The 22510-nt window shown below is 38.3% G+C and overlaps 1 protein-coding gene across 1 annotated transcript; it reads right to left on the reverse strand.

The window, feature by feature from the left end:
- Nucleotides 1-1564: 1564 nt before the first annotated feature.
- Nucleotides 1565-3361, reverse strand: LOC137005050 (gastrula zinc finger protein XlCGF57.1-like). The gene is made up of 2 exons (XM_067365810.1): nt 3260-3361; nt 1565-2359 (listed from the first exon to the last, which is right to left on the reverse strand). The coding sequence occupies exons 1-2, from the start codon at nt 3359-3361 to the stop codon at nt 1565-1567; spliced, it is 897 nt and encodes a 298-aa protein (XP_067221911.1).
- Nucleotides 3362-22510: the final 19149 nt, after the last annotated feature.

Consider the following 22510-nt stretch of genomic DNA (forward strand, 5'->3'; position numbering starts at 1 on the left):
GTGATCTGTCTCTAAACCCTACAGTCACAATGGTTTGGCTAGTAGTGTAGTATTAATATTAAATAAGGTGCTGTATTGATAGATTGATAACTTCTTTTATATGGTGGCTGATTATAAAATATTCTAGCTCTTTCTTAAACATAACTTAAATAACATGGTCCTGGAAAGATAAGTTGCTGTCGAGTTTTCTGACTTTTAACATTATATTTCAGTTGGACACTTCTAGGGCGACCGCTAATGTAGCCAATCAAAGAACTTGAAACATCACAATAATTGTGTGACTGTTCATTCATGAATATTTGGGTTTATAATGGTGAGTTTACATCTGCTTCTTACCTTATTGATGAATGGAAACTGTAGTCGGTGTTAAAGGTGTATATCCCTCTCTCAACATCAGCTGCCTCAGTAAAAATCTTCGGACATGTGCAGCACAATTAAGTGAAAATCTAATTGAAAATCTAAAAGTGATTGTTTATAACTATTAGGCAATCTATTAGCCATGTGAGTCATTGCACCCCAAATGACTCCAAATAAGCCACAAAATGTGTAACATTACAATGCACTCTGACGCTGGAAGTGATCTCTCGCACTCACTGACCATATGTGCGAGAGATCACTTCTGGCATCAGAGCGTGTTTTCAGACCTCACACACTGGATGCTCAAGGCAGTTGGACATAGTGGTGTATTAGAGGTAAAAAATTATATAAATACTGTTCGGTTTCTCACACAAAGCGATCGTTTCATTCATTTTTTTTTTTTTTTTTTTTAGTCTTATAGATGGAGTTCCCATTGACATGCATTATATGACTGAGAGACGGCAACGGTCGGAGTTAAAAAATCATTATTTGTGTTCTACTGAAGAAACAAAGTCACCTACATCTTGTATGCCCTGGGGGTAAGCAGATAAACATCAAATTTTCATTTTTGTGTGAACTATCCTTTTAACTTATTACATTTAATGAGTCTTGTGACTGCACTTAACAACATGTTTATGTGTGTATCTACTTGAATCAAATAAATGAATCAAATAATGCAGTTCAACATTCTTTATTTCACTCGTATCATTTTATTTATAATCTTTCATTTACATTGCAGTATTTTTCACAGAAAGAAAGAAGGGTGTAATATAGTTGTTTGTGAATGTAAAAAATATGCAAAAAAGTTTCAAAGATGAATTTCATATTCAGAAAGGTGCCTTGAGAATTTTTTTTTGAGAATAACTAAACTATAGCAGAGAAGATGTAGGTGCAGCCATAGGAGTTCACATGTATAAGACAAAATTAATTAAAAAAAATGCTTAGTTAAATTATAAAGAGGTGAAGAATGCAAATGGTCATCAAGGTGGACAATCACATTCAGCTGCGGCAGATGTGAATTTTCTGGTGCCATTTTAAACCGCTGAGCCATTTAAATCTCTTTCCACACAACGAACACACATGTGGTCTCACATCTGCATGACTGTTCAGAGGTATCTTTAAGTGTGACAGCAAAATACATTTTTTATTAAACTGATCAGAGTTAAATTGCCTTCCTCCAGATTGAATGCATTGAACATTTCCATTCTCAGAGCATTGCGATTTCTTTCCAGAACGTGTTTGCAAGTGACGTTTCAGATCTGTGATTATATGTGAAACTCTTCTTGCACCGAAGACATGTAAAAGGTTTCTCTCCAGTGTGAAGCCTCATGTGAACATCAAGTGTTATTTTCTGACTGAAACTCTTTCCACAGTGAGTGCAGGAGAAAGGCTTCTCTCCAGTGTGAACTTTCATGTGAGTCTTAAGGTTTCCTTTAAATCTGAAACTCTTTCCACAGTCATGGCATGTGAAAGGCATCTCTCTGGAGTGAATTTTTAAGTGCCATTTAAGGCGTCTCTTGTCTGGGAAACTCTTTCCAAACTGACGACAATTAAAGCTGTTCTCTGTTGAGTGAAGCGTCATGTGGTAAGTAAGGGTTACTGAATGTGTAAAACATTTTCCACACTCAAGACACTTGAATGGCTTCTCTCCAGTGTGAGTTTTCGAGTGAGCTGTAAGATTTCCTTTATGGGAGAAGCTCTTCCCACAGAGTTTGCAGGTGAAAGGTTTCTCTACAGTGTGACTTCTCATGTGGCAATCAAAACGTGCTTTATATGCAAAGCTCTTCCCACACAGCTTGCAGGTGAAAGGCTTCACTCCAGTGTCGAGGCTTACTTTACAACAGAAACTATTCTCTCCCAAGTGTTCTCTCTGAATGTGGGAATTAAGGGATTCTTTATATTTGAAAGTCTTTTCACACTGATCACAAGTGAACAGCTTCTCTTCAGTATGAACTCTCATGTGGGATTTAAGGTTTGCTTTTTGAATGAAACTCTTTCCGCACTGTTGACATGTGAAAGGCTTCTCTCCGGTGTGAGTTCTTATGTGGATTTTAAGGTTTCATCTTTTATTAAAACTCTTTTCACAATGAGAGCAGGTTAAGTTAGTGTTAGATGTGGTCTTCTGAACATTTTTTTGTGAAGAAGTAATTTCGGTCTGTATCGATTTTTCCACAGTCGTGAAATCATGTCCTTCATCTTGATAGTTCTCTTCTTTATCTTTCAGTTCATGATTCTCTTCTTTCAGTGCCATCAGGTCTAAAGAAAAAAAAGGCAAATACAAGTTAATGTGAGTTTAATGACTCAAAGCAACAGACATCAAAACCAACTTTGTGCAACAAAACTGCATTGTTATAAACCAATCGTTAATCTGCCATTCAGATCATAAATATTAGAAAAATAGAGTCCTCTTCACTATGCAATAGTACGAGATTTAAGCTACATAATTTGTTAAAGTGATAAATGACCTTCTTTTGGCACATTCTGGGTACATTTTTCTTCTAGTGCTATTTGTATCACTTTTTTTACACTAGATCACAGTTTACTATGTTTTGCAAATGAAACTCGGTTTTACATTTCCTCACAATGTGATAAACCTGCAAATATCTCCAAGTTAACAGAGTATTGTTGATTTTGCAGCTTTATCAACCAACTGATAGTATTGACAAAAACCATAATTGATACTGAAAATAATCACATCTACTGTTTATTAATCATATCTGCACACAATGAATGGTAAGATTTCCCCCAGTCATGTCATTTTTCAGTAGTGAACAATGCAGTTCTATGGATCCCAGTTTGCAGATGTAAGGACTCTCATCTGTGTGTCTTTTTATGTGTGAATCAAGGCTTACTTTACAACTAAAACTCTCTCCACAATGATGACATGCATTACAGTTCTCACCTGAGTGTTTTCCTTTTTGTGGAAGTTAAGGGACATTTTATGTAGGAAACGCCTTCCACACAGATCACATGGGAACGGCTTCTCTATATTGTGATTGTTCATGTGGTAATTAAGGGTTTTTTATATTTGAAACTCTCTCCACACTGTTCAAATGTGAACGGCTTCTCTCTATTGTGAATGATGATCATGTGTTGTTTAAGGCTTGCTTTTTGAGTTAAATTCTTTCCACACTGTTGGCAGGTGAAAGGCTTCTCTCCAGTGTGAGCCGCACCGTCACAAATGTGAATCTTCTTGTGTTGTTTAAGGCTTGTTTTCTTAATAAAACTCTTTCCGCACTGTTGACATGTGAAAGGCTTTTCTCCAGTGTGAGTTCTTATGTGGATTTTAAGGTCATATCTTTGATTGAAACTCTTTCCACAATGAGAGCAGGTGAAGTTAGCGGTCTTCTGAACATTTTTTCGTGAAGAAGTAATTTCAGTCTGTATGGATTTCTCTTCATCCATGAAGTCATGTCTCTTATATTGATCTTCCTCTTCTATTTCTTTCAGTTCATGATTCTCTTCTTTCCGTGCCATCAGGTCTAAAGCGAAAAAAGACAAATGTTAATGGGAGTTTAATGACTCAAACAGATATCAAACCAAGATAAGTATTAAATCATCAAAACCAACATTGTTATTGTTATTAATTGTGCATTTTTCAAATTTAATTGTATCATTTGGATTCCTCTCCGCTCGCACTCAGTACCCTCTTGGGACTTTTCTTTTACAGCACTGCAGAGAGGGCCCTCCGAATTACTGCAGTCAGCGGAGTTAAAAATTCTGTCTTTAAAAACAGTACTCATGGTTGCATTGGCTTCTATCAAGAGGGTAGCAGACCTCCAAGCGTTTATGGTTGACGAATCATGCCTAGAATTCAGTCCAGCTAACTCAAGTTGTCCTGAGACCCAGGCTCAGATAAGTGCCTAAAGTTCCCACCACTTCTCCAAGGGACCAAAAGTGAAGCTGCAAGTGCTGCCCCTAGAGGAGGCACCAAGCCAGAGCTTTGCTTCGTCCAGTCCGTGCTTTGCGCCTGTATGTGGAACGAACACAGAGCTTTAGGACCTCAGATCAGCTCTTACCTGTTATAGAGGCCAGTAGAAGGGAAAGGCTGTCTCCAAGCAGAGAATGGCCCACTGCAAAGTGGATGCCATCACCTTGGCATATCAAACCCAAGGAGTGCCCTGCCCACTCGGGTTAAAGGTGCTAAAGAGGATCTTTTCGTCGACTGAGAAACCAAAGACTGTTAGTGAGTTTTTGAAATGAGCGCATGAGTGAGAACAACCCCCCCTCCTTCACAGCTCATTTTGAGTGAACGCCTCCAAAAACTCGTGCACGAGTATTGGAACACAATTTTTTACCACCGGCATTCGCTGTGTCGTGTTAGTGGATTCATTATGTCGGACTCACCGCAGGTAACTCATAATCTGCAGTTGTTACTCCTGTCTCCTGACAAAAACATTGCATGCAGCGCCTGTAGCGTGTGGAAAGAGTGTAGTCTCGCACGTCTTGCACAAGGAACGTCATGGAAGTGGATTGACAAGCCAGAGGGCCAATCGTTTAATGATCGCGTAAACGATTGGCTGATGTTTTTAAGGCCCTACCTCATGCACAGATGATGTATATTAATATTATTACTTTCAGTGCACCTAATAAATAGTCTTAGTAAGCAGTTAGTAAAGACAGTTTCAAGTAATATTGCAAAAATGTATAAAACAAAAAATCCTCTTTAGCACCTTTAAAGGGTTAGTTCACCAAAAAAAATGAAAATTCTGACATTAATTATACTCACCCTCATGTTGTTCCGGTCCTTCATTTCAAAACACTTCTTCATTAAGCTTCGAAGCTTTACAAATCTTTTGTTTCGAATCAGAGGTTTGGAGCATGTATCAAACTGGCAAAGTCACAAGAACCATTAAAATTTCAAAACGATTCGAAACAGTGATGATGTAATGAAGCCTCATTTACTGAAATCACATGACTTTGGCAGTTTGATACATGCTCCAAACCACTGATTCAATACAAAACATCCATAAAGCATCAAAGCTTTATGATGTAGTGTTTTGAAACTGCCCTTCACTAGATACTGTAGAATTCATTATTTTATTTTTTTGGCACACAAAAAGTATTGTCATGTGTAAAGTAAGTAATAATTGACAGAATTTTCATTTTTGGGTGAACTTGCCCTTTAAGAGCTCACTCCACCATGAATGTTGCTTTTTTTTTGGCCGCTGGCATACGGCAACTCGCTGATAGATACATGTAGAACTGCAGCCTGAGCAACACCCAACACGTTCAATACATTCTATAGCCTTTGTGTAGAGCAAGGCAAGTTCAGTCCTAGAGAGCCGCTGTCCTGCAGAGTTTAGCTCCAACCCTGAAAAAAACCTTCAGCTGCCTATAGCATTAATCAAACACACCTGAACAAGCTAATCAAGCTCTTGAGGATTACTAAGGCTATAGGCAGCTGAAGGTTTTTTTCAGGGTTGGAGCTAAACTCTGCAGGACAGCGGATCTCTAGGACCGAACTTGACTCCTGTTTACTCGCCCCAAATGGACAGTGCCATTCCCCTCCTAATGACCGGATAAGTGCACTTATTGCTAAAGTAGGGTTCCCTGGTTGGCAAACCCTGTTGAGTTCCTCCCACCCTCAGCAGTCAGATGTGTAGGAGCGTCTGACACCAGGCCTAACACTCGTATGCATTTGTGGAACCTGTGCTAGGCTGGGTACCATTTGTTGTGATCCCCATGGTGATCCCTCATGTGTATTTTTCCATGGTACGGCTTCCCTAATGGCGAGCCCATGTCTTTCCCTCTAATGTGGCTGTAACCTCTCCAGGGACATTCCATTTGTTGCACTGCCCTAAGTTGGCCAATAATCTCCACGATACCTGCCTATAGGCAGGATGTGGATTCTGCAGAATTCCTATTCAATTAAGAAAGAGCATGCTTTCCCAGTGTTACCTAATAACCTTTACAGAGTAGATCATGCAGAACAGCAGTGATAGACTCTTTCGGTGTAAGCTCTGTTCCATCTTCTGCCCCAAGGTATGGGGAGATTAGGAGGGTTGGAAGGGACAGCAGAGATTTTAACAGAGGTATGTGTGTTGAACACCATTGAAGACAATGTTAGCATCTGTTAGATTTAATAGTGGGGGGGAAATGGTTAAATTTTAGTTTTTATACGCTATTTTCGTCTTCCGGGTTTAAAATCTTCATCCTGTCCACGTCACAGAGCACGATAGTGCTTTGATGACTCATTGGTGTTTCATAATTATTAACGAGACTGAGTTTTTTATCCAATGAGAAGACACTCTCTTAATTATTCATGACACCACGTGGATCTTTCCAATGACGAGGACGGTTAACGGCACTAAACAGCGAGAGAGACTGACTGACTGACGGTGCGTGTCCGTTGGCGCGGAGCGAGTGGGTAAGCGCGAGTGTTTTCGGTCCATTCCTATGGAAGTTGAGCCACGCGTAAGTTAAATGTGACGCTCAACTTCGATAGGAATGAATCTAAAAATGCTCTGGTCGCTTGCTCTGCTCCAGTCGACACGCAGCCTGACTGACTGAGCGTGTTGCAGGTTCGGCGCGTAGATCTATGCTATTACGCAAGGTTTTTTTTTTAAGCGTTTTTTTTTTTTTTTTCAAATATATGGATGTATAGTGTGTATATAAACAACTATATATTTTATAATGACTGTAATTACACATGTACATTAATATGTTTTAATAGAATTACGATTACTGTAGGATATATGTAGCAGGGCATTCAATAACTCTTGAAAAGACAAAAATAAAGTGTCAGTGTATTTCATTAGATTTGAACTTTTCCAGTTTTTAAAAAAAATTTAGTATTTCCTCACGTTTTGCCACTGATTTTTAGTGACAGTCGATATGCATGGGCTACTGGCGATGATAGTATCCCCCCTCTTCTCTCCTCTCCCCTCTTCTCACAGCCACCACGCCCATTTAAGTTGCATTTTTCAAAAAGATTGTGAGCTAGACTTGAGCTGAAAGAGGGGGGTTTCATGACCCTTTAATAGGGTTCACAATACATCTGTCCAATACACAATACATCAAACATGGCCGACTACCCTTGTTCCCTAAAGGAGGGGACAGATATGTTATGTCCAGTCGCCACAATTGCTGTGCCAGTGCTGAGCTGCAGGGTCACTAGCTTGTTTCTTCAACGAAAAACAAGGGTGCATTGCATCTGCTTTCGTATTTACACCCAAGCTGCAAGGTGGAGCACAAGATGCAAATCTTGCATGCTAATGTGCATTGGCACATTTAGTTTACACTCAAAGGTGATTGGGCTCCCATGCGATACACCAATACACTAGTAATGTCGACGAAATGTCTCCATTTCATCCTTCAGGGAAAGTTGTCTGTCCGGTCACAGTTTTATTCATCATACAAATATTATTAAACCTTTTGTAGTTTGGAAATTTATTCATCTTAAAACATACTACCACTAAGCTCTATTTTAATACAGCAGTTACTTTACAACTGAAACTCCTCACACTAATGACATATAAAACAGTTCTCACCTGAGTGTTTTCTCTTTTTGTGGAAATTAAGGGACACTTTACGTAGGAAACTCTTTCCACACTGATCACAGGCAAACAGCTTCTCTCCAGTGTGACTGTTCATGTGGGAATCAAGGGTGTCTTTATATTTGAAACTCTCTCTTCAGTGTGAATCATCATGTGGGAATTACGGTTTGCTTTTTGAATGAAACTCTTTCCACACTGTTGACATGTGAAAGGCTTCTTTCCAGTGTGAGTTCTTATGTGGGATTTAAGGGTTGCTTTCTGAATTAAACTCTTTCCACAATGTTGACATGTGTGAGGCTTTTCTCCAGTGTGAATCATCATGTGGGAATTAAGGGCTGATTTCTGAATTAAACTCTTTCCGCACTGTTGACATGTGAGGCTTTTCTCCAGTGTGAGTTTTCAAGTGGCATTCAAGGTTATGTTTTTCATTGAAACTCTTTCCACAATGAGAGCTGTTACTGTTAGATGCGGTCTTTTGAACTTTTTTTCGTGATGAAGTCATTTCAGTCTGTATGAATTTTTCTTCATCCATGAAATCATGTCCCTTATATTGATCTTTCTCTTCTATTTCTTTCAGTTCATGATTCTCTTCTTTTAGTGCCATCAAGTCTAAAGCAAAAAAAGACCAATATAAGTTAATGACAGTTTTGATGTCTGTTGCTTTGAGCCATTAAACTAAAAGTATAAAAACACCAAATTAACATTGTGCAACAAAACTGCATTGTTATAGACCAACCCTAGAGAGTCCTCTACCATGTGCAAAAGTACTTCTAAATTTCAGTCAGAAATTAAGCACCATTTATTAAAGGTACAATATGTAAAATTTTTGCAGTAAAATATCCAAAAACCACTAGGCTAGTGTTATATATTTTGTCCAGCTGATTATTAACAATATCTCTAATGTTTTCAACTACTTGTAAATCATGAGAAAATTCCCATTCTAAACAGTGACACGGGGCAGTGCAGTCGCCTGTCAAGGACGTCAGTTACCTTTGTTACCGCCTTTACTGACGTAGAAACCACATGACAACAGTGCCGTGGACAAAAGCGGAAGTAGAGTTAACGTCCAGCAAACCACTAGCTTGCTTCAAGCAGTTCCTTATTTACTTCTTGCACGTTTTATGGTGGATTGTGTTACTTATTTATGGAACATAACTACTTTTTACCATCTGCCGCTGGTTCTGTCGACAAGGACAGCTCCCGTAAACTCATGACCGGAAAAGCGGAAGCGGCGCCGGCGGCTGTGTCATAATAAAAGTCCCGCTGCTCGTGAGGCGTGTGTTGATCAATCGCTTCAGCTCCACAACACTCGGTCCTGCTCTGCTTCACACTACAGTAACGTTAATAATCGCATCCACAAACATGAGTTCTTCCAGACTCCAATCCCTATTCTTTTGCACCGTCCATTGAGATGGAGACCACATGTCCCAAGTTTCCGCTCTAAAACTTGGCGTCATCAAACTACGCCTTTGTTTTGAATAGGCTAATAGCGACCTCTAACGGAAAAAAATATCACAAATTGTACCTTTAAAGTGATACATGACCTGCATTTGACATCTAATCATGAATGCATCTTTGTTCTAGTGCTATTAGCACTTTTGACACTATAGATCACAACATTCTTTTATATAGCTTGATAATTATGTTGTCATTTGTCAATAAGCATTAGCACGGTTTAAATCAAATCTATCAAAACTGTTAATACTTTGTGTAAACAAGTAGACACCAGAATAGAGTTAGAATTCACTGTTTTGACAATTAAAGTCAGTTTTACATTTCCTCACAGTATTGTTGATTTTGTCCCAGGTGAAAAAAAGTACACTTTTATAATGTGCTTAAAATGCTCTATTTTCACGCACTAATTTTAATATACTAAAAATTCTTCTTTAGTAATTCTAAAGATAATCTTAAGAACATCTAAGTGTACTCAACTGTGCTATTGAGATACCATGAAATATGAACTAAAATGTGCTTTTAATATATTATCTCTGTATTTTAAAAAATATAGTACATTTGAACCTACATTTAGCTACCAAGTGGTAGCTAAATATAAGTGGTATCTAAATACATTTTTTAAATATTACAATAGTAACATTGTACATAGTACTACAATAGTAATAAGGCTACATTTCTGTTACAAGTTAAACCAAACTTTTATTACAGGTTGCCGTAAAGATATTAAAATTTCTGTGTGTATATGATAACATTAGTTTTTTCCAAATGAAACTGTAAAATGCTCATAAAGAGATTCTCAGAGCAGCTCTGGAGATTAAGTTTTTATTTGATCATATCGTCATATAGTCAGATGGCAGATGCTTGGAAAAAACACTGCGAGTGTCACATGTTTTTCAGTATGTGTAGTAAATGTATTCAACGGTCTGCGCCAGAGACACGCAGAACATGCAGGATTCATATGCAAGTAGTCTTCTTGCGGTTTAATATTCACAGGCACTAGTCCATATCGCAATTTGATTTAAGTGTGCCCACCTTCTTTTGATTTATTAATTTATATTAATACAGTAAATTCCATTTTTTTATAAATGGATTCCGTCTGTGTTTTCGGCATTGTGAAAACCATAGGCAGATAGTACGCTTTTCTTTGATTCAGACAGACAGCAAATCATAAATGAACTTAAAGAGATAGCTCAACCAAAAATGATTTTTTTATGTTTATCTGCTTACCCCCAGGGCATCCAAGATGTAGGTATCTTTGTTTCTTCAGTAGAACACAAACAATGATTTTTAACTCCAACCGTTGCCGTCTGTCAGTCTTATAATGCATGTCAATGGGAACTCTATCTATAAGAGTCAAAAAACAAACAAACAAAAAAACATGCACAGACAAATCCAAATTAAACCCTGCGGCTTGTGACGACACACTGATGTCCTAAGACACGAATCGATTGGTTTGTGCGAGAAACCGAACAGTATTTATATAATTTTTTTACCTCTAATACACCATGTCCAACTTCCCTGCACATCCGGTTAGTGAAGGTCAGAAAACATTTTCTGATGACAGAAGTAAAGTCTCGCGCTTAGCTTCAATGAGCGCGACTCATCACTTCCGTTGTCAGAGTGGAGGGCAGTAGGATATAGTGGTGTATTAAAGGTAAAAAAAAAAAATGATATAAATACTGTTCGGTTTCTCACACAAACCGATTGTTTTGTGTCTTAGGACATCAATGTGTCATTATGAGCCGCAGGGTTTAATTTGGATTTGTATGTGCATGTTTTTTTTTTTTTTTACTCTTATAGATAGAGTTACAGTATTTGGTTTGTTTTAGTTTTCATGAACTTCTATTATGTTTTCAATCACAACTTGTTCCTTTTTTTTTTAGATTGCCGCCATTCATCCGTTACTATGGACACTAATCTTTACAGCTGTACATTGTTAGTTCATCATCATTGAATATCCTGTTCACTCAGTTTGTCCAGTCAGTTATTTTCATCGTGTTTGCTGCCTGTCTGCTAGTTGTTTGGAACTTTATTATTTTGCCTTGTCTGTCTCCCTGTAATATATACTATCAAAAGTTAATTTTTAATGGATTATTATGAATTATTCATGAATTAATGAATTATTCAATGTATAAAAATATGTGGGCAATACATTAAATACATTTTGTAAATATTGTTCATATATTCTTATATTTTAAGAAATTCAGAAGTCCATGTCTGATGAGTATATTTAAAAGTGTATGAAAGGTAACTAAATACATTTTTATACAAATAAAGAGATATTATGATAAAAGCACATTTTAGTTCATATTCATGGTGTCTTAAAATAGCACAGTTGAGTACACTTACAAGTTCTAAATTTTTAGTATATTAAGTACAAAATTAGTTTATGAAAACAGAGAACTTTAAGTACATTATGGTACATTATGGAAGTGTAAATAAAGTTATTGCGTTTTTTTTTTCACCTGGGGTACTTTACAACTGAAAATCTCTCCACACTTATGATAACATTAAAAAAAAAAGGTCTCACCTGAGTGTTTTTTATTTTTGTGTAAATTAAGGGACACCTTACGTAGGAAACTCTTTCCACACTGATCACAGGCGAACGGCTTCTCTCCAGTATGACTGTTCATGTGGGAATCAAGGGTGTCTTTATATTTGAAACTCTCTCCACACTTTCCCATGTGAACGGCTTCCCTACAGTGTAAATCATCATGTGGGTATTAAGGTTTGCTTTCTGATTGAAGCCCTTTCCACACTGTTCACATGTGAAAGGCCTCTCTCCAGTATAAATCATCATGTGGGTATTAAAGGTCTGATTTCTGAATGAAACTCTTTCCGCACTGTTGACATGTGTGAGGCTTTTCTCCAGTGTGAGTTTTCAAGTGGTATTTAAGGCTGTGTTTTTCATTGAGACTCTTTCCACAATGAGAGCAGGTGAAGTTACTGTTAGATGCAGTCTTTTGAACTTTTTTTCGTGATGAAGTCATTTCAGTCTGTATGGATTTTTCTTCATCCATAAAATCATGTCCCTTATATTGATCTTTCTCTTGTATTTCTTTCAGCTCATGATTCTCTTTTTTTAGTGGCATCAAGTCTAAAGTGAAAAAGAAAAAAAAAAGTTAATGGCAGTTTAATGACTCAATACTTTTATCTTGGTTTTGTTGCCTGTTGCTTTAGCACATCCAAACCAACATTATGGTCTATAATAACCCAGTTTCGTTGCAGTCTTGAATGTGCCATTCAGGTCTGCAATAATACTGGTGAACAAATTCAACCAGGATTTAAGCAAAAAATATGAAGTGCAACAGGGCTCAGTATTAGGTCCTCTGCAGGACATTATCATTAGATGTAAGGTTCAGAAATGCTGCTCTTATTAACGCTGTCTTTCTTAATGTACTAATAAAATTTTGTGTAAAACAGAGCAGGGTATAGCGATACCTTTAAGTACCAGTATCTTAGTACACTAGCGATATCATGTAATCATAGGCATATGTAAAATAACACAATCATCAACATTAAACAGCATATAAATCAAAGCGTCCTAAAGCTACTGAATGAAATGGTGTCCCAGGATGAGCTGTAGGACTGTGAAGCTTTGGGGGTGTTGATAGACTATCTACTTCCTCTGTGTTTTGATCATCATTCTGAATTCGATCCTGAGTCTTTGAGAAAAAAATTTGTTTTCCTCTACTTTTTGTTAAAAAAGATGCTTTTTTTAGAAACGTACCCACATTCAAAATACCGTTCATTTCTGAAGAACTGGGCATTTTAATGAGGATCAAATAACTGAGTTCAGCTATGAGAATGAAACTAACCTGTTTGTCCCTCAATATCTTGTTTTACTCTGAATGTTTCTTCAATCCTCATGTCTTCACTCCCCTCTTGAATAAACACCATCTTTGTTTGTTCCTCAGTATCTTCATGTTTCAGTCTGAATACTTCTGCAATCTTCACGTCTTCACTCTCATCTTTAATAGATGCCATCTTTTTGATAGTGTCACATTGATCTCAGTCGCTTCACCAGAAGTTTTGTTGTGTGCTGTGTGTTTAGAAGCTCTGTCCTGTGTAAGTAGAGAATAATTAAGAAAGAAAAACACATCTAAACTAAATCTCTGGGTGCTGTAGTGATAGTGTATTTATCGATGTGAGTACTAAAACACACCACGAGTCAGTAGAGTAGATGTACTGTTGCTGTTCTGGCTCCCTCCTGAAAAAAGTATAAAAGATAAGTTTGTTACAAAACTGTTTCTTACATGGTACTAGAAGTGGTGATGATGATCACCAACACTCATCTTGGAAAGTGTTAAGGCCTCGGTATACTTCAAATGAAATCGAAGAACAAAGTGATGTGATGTCATTTCGAACAAAATCAGGCCAAAACGAAGTTCGTTTTGTGTTCTTTTTGGAAGTTTGAAACAGCTTGCCAAAGCGAACTTTCAGGAAAAGTTTGCTCCAGCTGCAAAACACCTTCGTACTATCATTGGTCCGTGACAATAACATAACAGGAGGTGTGCGCAGAGGCTCCGCCTTCTCTCGAGTGGATCGCGTCTCTGACTCATTTGATCTGTAGAGTTTGAGGAAAGAGCTCCGCAGGTGAAAACATGAACACACAGGATAGCCGCTTTATAGTACAAAATTAAGTTGTGCTTCTGATGAAATGAGGCACTGACATTGTTTTTCATGTTTGATGCTGTAAAACTGTTTGGATTTTAAGCAATCTATTGAATAAAGTGCTATATGAAGACGTGACGTAACTGGAGTGCTACTTTGCAGAGCTCATGCTAACATACCAATGTTGTTTTGATCAGACGTTTTTCTTATGCTTAATAATAAATGCTTGCTGTTTTCTCATTTTTGTTGTGTTTATTTTGTTACTGAGAAGAAAGTGCACGGCACATATTTACATATTCATCTAACCATCACTCTCAACAGTGTGGGCGGCGTCAGATGTTCGTTTACAGTATATCGCTGGTCACGCATTTCGAACTTCGTTTTATACACCTAAACGAAGAACGAAAAAGAACTTCGTTTGAAGTATAACCGGGGCCTTTAAACAGTCTATGAACCAGATTGGAAATATTGATAAAGAATACCAGATGCTTAAACATTTACACTGTACTTGAGAGCAGTGGGCATTGGTGAAGTGTCTGAAGCACATAAGATTGCACTGCTACTCACCATCGATGGACCTCAGTCGATAGAGGTTTTTAACACACTCATGTTTGAACAGGCCGAAGACAAAGGCAAATACAACATGGCAATTGAGAAAACTGAAGTTTCAGTAAGGACGTATGGGCTGAAGTTAAATAAAGACAAATATCAAGCTTGGGGGAGAAGGAAATCACATTCCTATGAGACAAGCTGTCTGAAGGGGGTGTGGATCCAGACGAGAGTAAATTACAAGCAAATCTCAAAATGCCCAAACCCACAGACAGAAGAGCTGTATTGTGAGCGATGGGGATGACCAATTTAGTCGGAAAGCTCATACCAAACTTGTCTTCAAAAACAGTGTATTTGAGGGAACCGTTACATGTTAAAGATGAATTAAAATGAACAGCTGGTCATGTACAAGAATGGGGACGACTGAAGTAGGGATGTGCAAGAATGAATAGTACAGCTGCTACTAATCGACACTGAAAACAATAGTCAGTTACACACAAAAAAAGAAGTTCAAATTACTCTTGTTTTAATGTTACCGTGATAAGCAGAGCAAATCTTAAATGAACGTCACCTGCATGCCGCACCATTCTCGCATCCCAGGAGCTCTGGAAGGATAAAAAGAGAAGTGACGACAGTGGAAGAAGAGAGACAAACAGTGTGTGCGGCAGTCGGCTATGATGTACCTGCCGTAAACTTGCGTTTACAGTTTGCACGGTTCCCCCTTCTTTCCTGAGCCCTGAACTTTGTTACAATTATATTTAAAGACATTTTAAATAACACATTAAATTACAAAATGGGGGAAAATAAGAGGTACTCTTTTAATTTTGTGTCAGATCTCACATGCTTCATGTCAGTCACAGTAAGCTCAGAAACTGCTCGAAAGACAAGCAAGGCACAGAACTATTTTGAATTAGAATTAAAAACATTAAGAATTTAAAAATTAGAATTAAAATCACGTCATTCATTTCAACACTGAAAAAAAAAAAAACCTTCTCTCCGTGAAGACAGCAACAGACATGTTACCACTCAGTTATGTTGAGGGAGAAGGCTTCATAAAAGTCATAACACAAGGCAAGCTTCCGTTTAAACAACTGTCAAATTAATCAAAGTGCACATGCCTAGACTGAAGACTCTCCGAGAGTCTCCGCACTACAGAGCCTGACGTCAAAAGGACAAAGATATCGCCAGAAGCATCCAAAGATGATCCTGGGTGCAGGCGGAGCAAGAGAACTGGAGGCCAGAGGCATATGCCACGAGAACAATGACTCCGTCTGAATGTCGATACGCACAAACAGAAAAAGAGTGCCTGGGTTTGGTGTATGGAGTAAAGAGATTTCACAGCTATGTGTTAAGGGTGTAAACCGTGTGTAGAACGATGTGCCTGAAGCAACACACAATCACAGCAGTTTGAGTTTATTGATCATGCTCCTATGCAGCACTATGGTATTTTTCTTTTAACAGTTTTGAATTTCAGTTACTGTGTGTATGAAGTGCGATTCATAGCACTATATTCTCCAGTGTTGTGATGTAACAGACACTGTTTGAGATTCATGTGCGCTGCTTTTTGCAAGGCTTTAAACATTTATAAACTTAATTATAAACTTTAGTGAAGATTCAGCACAGTTCCATCTACTGTCCCGAGCCTCTCTCACAAGCTCTGAAAGATTATTTAAACGAGATTGCATGTGTTGGCGATAATGCATAGACTGACATTGTTTGAAAATGTGGAGAGTGTTAAAACGAAGGTGCCTCTTAAATACAATATTGCCGAAAGTATTGGGACACCCCTCCGAATCACTTCCATGGCCACAGGTATATAAAATCAAGCACCTAGGCATGCAGACTGCTTATACAAACATTTGTGAAAAAATGGGTCACTCTCAGGAGCTCAGTGAATTCAAGCGTGGTACTTTGATAGGTTGTCACCTGTGCAATAGGTCCATTTCATGAAATGTCCTCACTACTAAATATTCCACAGTCAGCTCTTAGAGGTATCATAACAAAGTGGAAGCAACTGGGAACAACAGCAACTCAACCACAAAGTGGCCACGTAAAATCACAGAGCGGGGTCAGCGCATGCTGAGGCACACAGTGCTCATAAGTCACCAATTTTCTGCAGAGTCAATAGCTACAGACCTCCAAACTTTGTGTGACCTTCAGATTATCTCAAGAACAGTGCGTAGAGAACATCATGCAATGGGTTTCCATGGCTGAGTAGCAGCATCCAAGCCTTATATCACCAAATGCAATGCAAAGCATCGGATGCAGTGGTATAAAACACATCGCCACTGGACTCTAGAGCAGTGGAGACGTGTTCTCTGGATTGACAACAGAGAGAAGTATCTCCAGCTACAATGTTCTTCCGCAAGACGTGTGGTTCTGTTTATTAACCACTAGAGCACCATTTTAACTTATTGTTCATTTAACTGTTGTATAACAAATATCACATCTGCAATTGTGCTGATATTTGGGGAAAACTGCACTCTTGCTCATGTGACACTGTAATATAACTACATTATATGATATAAATATAAGACAAAAACTCACTGGGGCAAAAATGCCCGTGTGTATTGAATTTTGGGGGCATATAAGTGCATAGTTGATCACTAGGGGTGGGAAAAAAAATCGATATTGCAATATATTGTTGTGCTCTCTGTCGCAATAAATAATCGATACAGTAACGCCCAATATCGATATTTTATTACAACACAAAATGATTAATTTACCCGTTGTCAGTGTCACTGTCACTACCCAATATCTACCATTCTGTTTGCGGGGGGCGCTGTTCGAGTAAATAGGGGTAAAGTGGCACAAACAACTAATCAACAGAGAATTGCAGAAAAAAAGAGAAGCGAGAAGAATGGCGGAAAACAATAAAAAACTAATCAAAGACCCACCCGCTAGTTTCCACTCTAAAGTGTGGAGACACTTCGGGTTTTACGAGACAGTCGACGGAAAGGCACTGGATAAAAACTATGCAATCTGCAAGAACTGCTTTGCAAAGATAAAATATAACTGCAACACTACGAATCTGCAAATGCACCTCGTTCGCTATCACGGTGAACTACTCTCAGGTGATAATGAGGGTAAACCAAGTCAGCCGACAATCACTACTGCGTTCAAAGCAAAGCTCCCCTTTGGGTCGCCGAGGGCACAGAGTATCACTAAGTCCATCGCCGAATTTATTTGCAAGGACCTTCGCCCTTACAGCGTGGTCGAGAATGATGGATTTTGCAGAATGTTGACAACACTGGAACCGAGATACGAGATACCGAGTCGTCGGCACTTTACAGACAAAGTCATCCCTGCATTGTATGCAGATACCAGAGCCAAAGTGGAGGGCGCGCTCCGGTCTGCTAAACGAGTTGCACTAACCTGTGATGGTTGGACGTCAAGGGCCACCGAGTCCTTCGTAACTATTACTGCCCACTTCATAGATGACAACTGGGATGCCCAAAGCTACGTCCTTCAGACTCGGGCTATGAATGACAGTCATACTGGCGCTCACATGGCAGAGGTGCTTAAGACGGCTGTAGACGAGTGGAAGCTCACCGAGAAAGAGCCAGCAGTGGTGACTGACAACGCAGCGAATATGTCCGTAGCTGTTGAGATTGCTGGATATCCACACGTTCGCTGTTTCGCTCATGTTTTGAATCTCGCGGTGCAGCGTGCCCTCAAACTGCCAAATGTCGCTCGACTGCTCGGGAGAATTAGTAGAATTTGCACATTCTTCCACAGGAGCACCTCAAGCAGCTGAGGCACTGAAGAGGAACCAGAAGATGTTAGGCCTTCCGCACCACAAGCTGATAACTGATGTTGTTGTCCGCTGGAACAGTGCCTATGAGATGATCAGCCGGTTTCTTGAGCAACAGCCAGCTGTTACTGCTGCCCTCTTATCTCCAGAGGTAAGGCGTTTATTGTTTTGTTACTTAATTGCATATGATAACTGTAATGTGTTATAAAATATTATTGTTAACATGATATATATTTTGTTCCTTAGTGTAAAGTGCTTTTTCCTGACTTCTTGGTCTGGATTAATAAGGAATATGTGCATTATAAAGTTTAAACTTTTGACTTCATTCTGTTCTTTTCCTTCCTTCTTTAAAGGTCAGAAAGAATACCACTGACATCTCTACCCTGACTGATGGAGACATCAAGAATGCAGAAGAGGTTGTGAAAGCCCTCCATCCAATGCTGGTAGCAACAAAGAGCATGTGTGAGGAGAAAAGTCCAACTGTTTCCATCATTGCTCCTCTTCACGCCCAACTTCTGAGCGACACACTCAGCACAATTGAGGATGCCCCTCCCGTCAAGGACATAAAGTGTGCCATCCATGGAGACCTATCAAAGCGCTACATGTCTGCAGAGGAGAAAAACTTCCTCTACGTTGCTTCCGCCTTAGACCCCAGGTTTAAGTCGATGCTCTTCTTGTCGCCTTCAGAAGTGCAGGAGACGTATGCCATGGTTGTGTCCAAGGCTGCTGCCCTGATGGTAATTACAACTTGTAAAAACTGAACAGCAGTTACTTGGGTCATTGAAATTCTCATTGTATTTGTACCTTTTAAACTTTCAACTCTTGCACTGCTGGTAGAAAAATGTCATCCACACATCTAACCATGTGCAAAGATGTGTTAAATTTTAAAATGATTAGGGGCTGAGGATTTCTTGTTGTGATGAACATGTTATTTCATTAATAACAAAAATAACAATGAAGATGTGCCAAATGCTTTTTTGTCTTATAGGGGAATGCAGATGTGGGAATGCAGTCTGATGGTAATGTAGAGGAGGGAGGAAGCACTGAAGAGAGTGGTCCTGCTGATGACACCAGTGATGAGGACCGACCACCACACACACCAAAAAAAAGGAGATCCGCACTTGCAAACCTCCTTGGACAAACATTCCAGCATGCCAGATCTTACCTGACCCCATCATCATCACCTAACTCCAAGGCTAAAAAGGAGGTTCAGCAATATCAAGAATCCTCACCTCTACCACTGTCAGATGAGCCGTTGGGTTGGTGGAAATCTGAGGCATGCAAGTACCCACACCTTGCCAAGCTGGCCCAGAGGTACCTGTGTGTGCCAGGGACTAGCGTGCCATCAGAGAGAATCTTTTCTACCACCGGTGACATATTCTCTGCTCAGAGGTGTGCTCTTACATCTGAGCATGCTGATCAGTTAGTTTTCCTCAAGAAGAATATGCCTTGATGTGTCCACCGTTTACAGTAACTTACTACTGACGTTTCAGTATTATGGTTTACACATGTTAATGTTCATGTTGTTTTGTAATGTTCATGCACTTTTATCTGTCTAGATGTACAGTGTTTACATTTAAGACCAGGAGGCAGTGAGTTATTATGCAAATGCATATTTCTTTGCACAATGTTGGAAATGTTGGCATTAATAAATATCGTGGACCACATATCGCCACAGAATTGAGTCGTGAGGTACCTGTATCGTCCCACCCCTATTGATCACACAGTGAAAGTGTGAGTGACTAACATAGTTAAACAATAATGAATGGACTTTTACAACTGAACTTACAGTTGTCTGTTGATTATTTACTGTGATTGCAATGTAAATAATTCTTGAGGCTGTAATTTGATGCATTGCATCTTGTATAATTCGCACAGTGCTTGCTTAGTGGTTAGCTAATCTATAAATTCCCATAATTAGTTGTAATAACTTCTTCTTTGCGTCTAAAGGATGGAGTTTATACTAAAACTAATCACTAGAGTCTGAGTTAATGGATTTAAATGACCCGATTAGACAAAACAAACACTCAAACTAGCACTACAAACTAACAAAAGAATAACAAATGCCTAAATATGAAGTTTTGTTTAGTTTGTTTAACAATTTCACTAAAACTTTTGCTATTGGTTAGTAGCAGCTATCATTGCATATGTTTATGTTTGTTGCATTTGCGCTTCGATTCACTGAATCAAGTTGTTTTTTTTTTTCATAAAACTACTTTCTTGCAAGTGGCTGAATTTGTGTTTATGATAAACTGATTCACGATATGAGACTCACCTTTTCAGTGCAGATGCGCTTTAGTCTTAAAATATCATTTATTGATGATAAATAAAGTATTCCAATGTTTCATTCAACAATAATTAAGTAATTTACAAAGTCTGTTAAACAAAACTGATGGATCCGAAATGGTCAATATTCATATTCATGCACTTTTATTAATATTTATGTTAATCGTTTAGGGCTTATGATTTATCAGTTTCACCTTTGATTTCCTATATTTATGTACTAATACTTTATATATTAATTCTTATCATATTTTCAAGGATTTACTTGTTATTGTACCCTTATGGTTATTTTTATTTTATATTTAAGAGTATGTTATGTTCAATTGCTCTTCAGAGTGTTCCAGTGTGACGGGTCACACTGACACGTTTGTGGTCAGACATTGGATGCCTGCCAAGTATTGTATAAGAGATGTTTTTATTCCTGATGAAATTTAAAAGGGTACAATTTGCAAAATTCCCCAAAGGGGGTCAAAACAACTCTTATATCTATTTTTGAAACTGGACTATTTTTGTCTATGACAAATGGGTAAAACCATTTAACCTTTTCTTTTAACAAAAACATCCGTTTGTGTGGGATGTAAATTTCCCTATATGCTCATGGTATAAAGCTGACCGGTTGATTGATAATTCAGCTTTCTTCCCTCCTTTGCTCTCCTTGGCTTCTACTTCTTGTCTCTTATCTGCAAATGTCTTAATTATTGCTCTTTTTGATTTTCATCTATTAGATACAATACTCTAAATTTTACGATACTCTAAATTTATTATGAAATATTGACTACTCCCTTATGGTTGTTATTCTACCTTTTGGTTTTATTAAATATTTTCATTATTGATTGAAGTTTGCGTGTGAGGCTAAATTTAATTGTAATTAACAAATATTTTTTAACTTTATCTACTGCCTGGATCTCATTTTTTGCATCAAAAACAAAACAAACAAACAAAATAAATAAAGCTGCCTGAACTGGAAGCTTAAAACACAAGCCTTTTTTTGGGCAGAACCACAACTGATACAGGAGAGCAGCGCAGCCTTGTGACATCACAACGCCACGCCAAAATAAAAGTCCTGTTCACACGCTGCTGCTGTTGCTGTCTAAAATCACAAAAGTACATAGAGAATTTAAAATAGATGTCAGAGGAGTTTAGAGCTTGGTGAAACACATATTTAAAAACTTTGACATGCTGTTCAATGATGTATTGAAAATGTTAAGAACTGCTAATGAAAGAGTGTGAGGTTCTGTCTAAGAGGCAGAAGTTTAATGTGTAGGTGTAGAAACCATTTATGGGTGATTATTAGACTATGGGCACTTTTATGTTCTTTGATCATATTTTTAAAAATACATATTTTTTGACAAACTCTTTTTTCTTTATCAAACTATCAATTAAACCACCTTAAAATTTTTTTACTACCTTTCTATTATGATTTTTTCATACTTTCCAACCTCCTTATAGGTAGCTGTTTTCCCCTTGTCGCACACCCAGACTTTTAAACTTCAACAATGAAAATACAGTTTAAAAATATGACTTATCTGGTAACTATTAATGTACCTGAATTAAGCACTAGTAAAACAATTAAAATACATTATAGTAATTAATGTGAGTCTACTATCAATATTACTTTTTATACAAAATATAGCTGTCGCACAGTATTGGTGTCATTTCTACCACAACACTGTAATGTCCCTTTAACCCTCTGGAGCAGTGTTTCTCAACCCTGTCCTGGAGGGCCCCCCAACACTGCACATTTTGAAAGTCTCCTCTGTCTGACACACTCATTTCAGGTAGTGGAGTTTCTTCTAATTGGCTGATGAGTTGAATCAGGTGTGTTTAATTGGGGAGAAAGACAAAACCTGCAGTGTCGGGGGTCCTCCAGGACCAGGGTTGAAAAACACTGCTCTGGAGTATGAGGCTGATTTGGGGCTTGGGGAAGTTTTGGCATGCCCTGACATTTGTGCTTTTTTCAGTTGTTCATAAACATATAAATGACAAAAGTGTCATTACA

Source organism: Chanodichthys erythropterus, chromosome 3, assembly GCF_024489055.1.
Source record: "Chanodichthys erythropterus isolate Z2021 chromosome 3, ASM2448905v1, whole genome shotgun sequence".
In the NCBI taxonomy this organism is placed as follows: Eukaryota; Metazoa; Chordata; class Actinopteri; order Cypriniformes; family Xenocyprididae; genus Chanodichthys; species Chanodichthys erythropterus.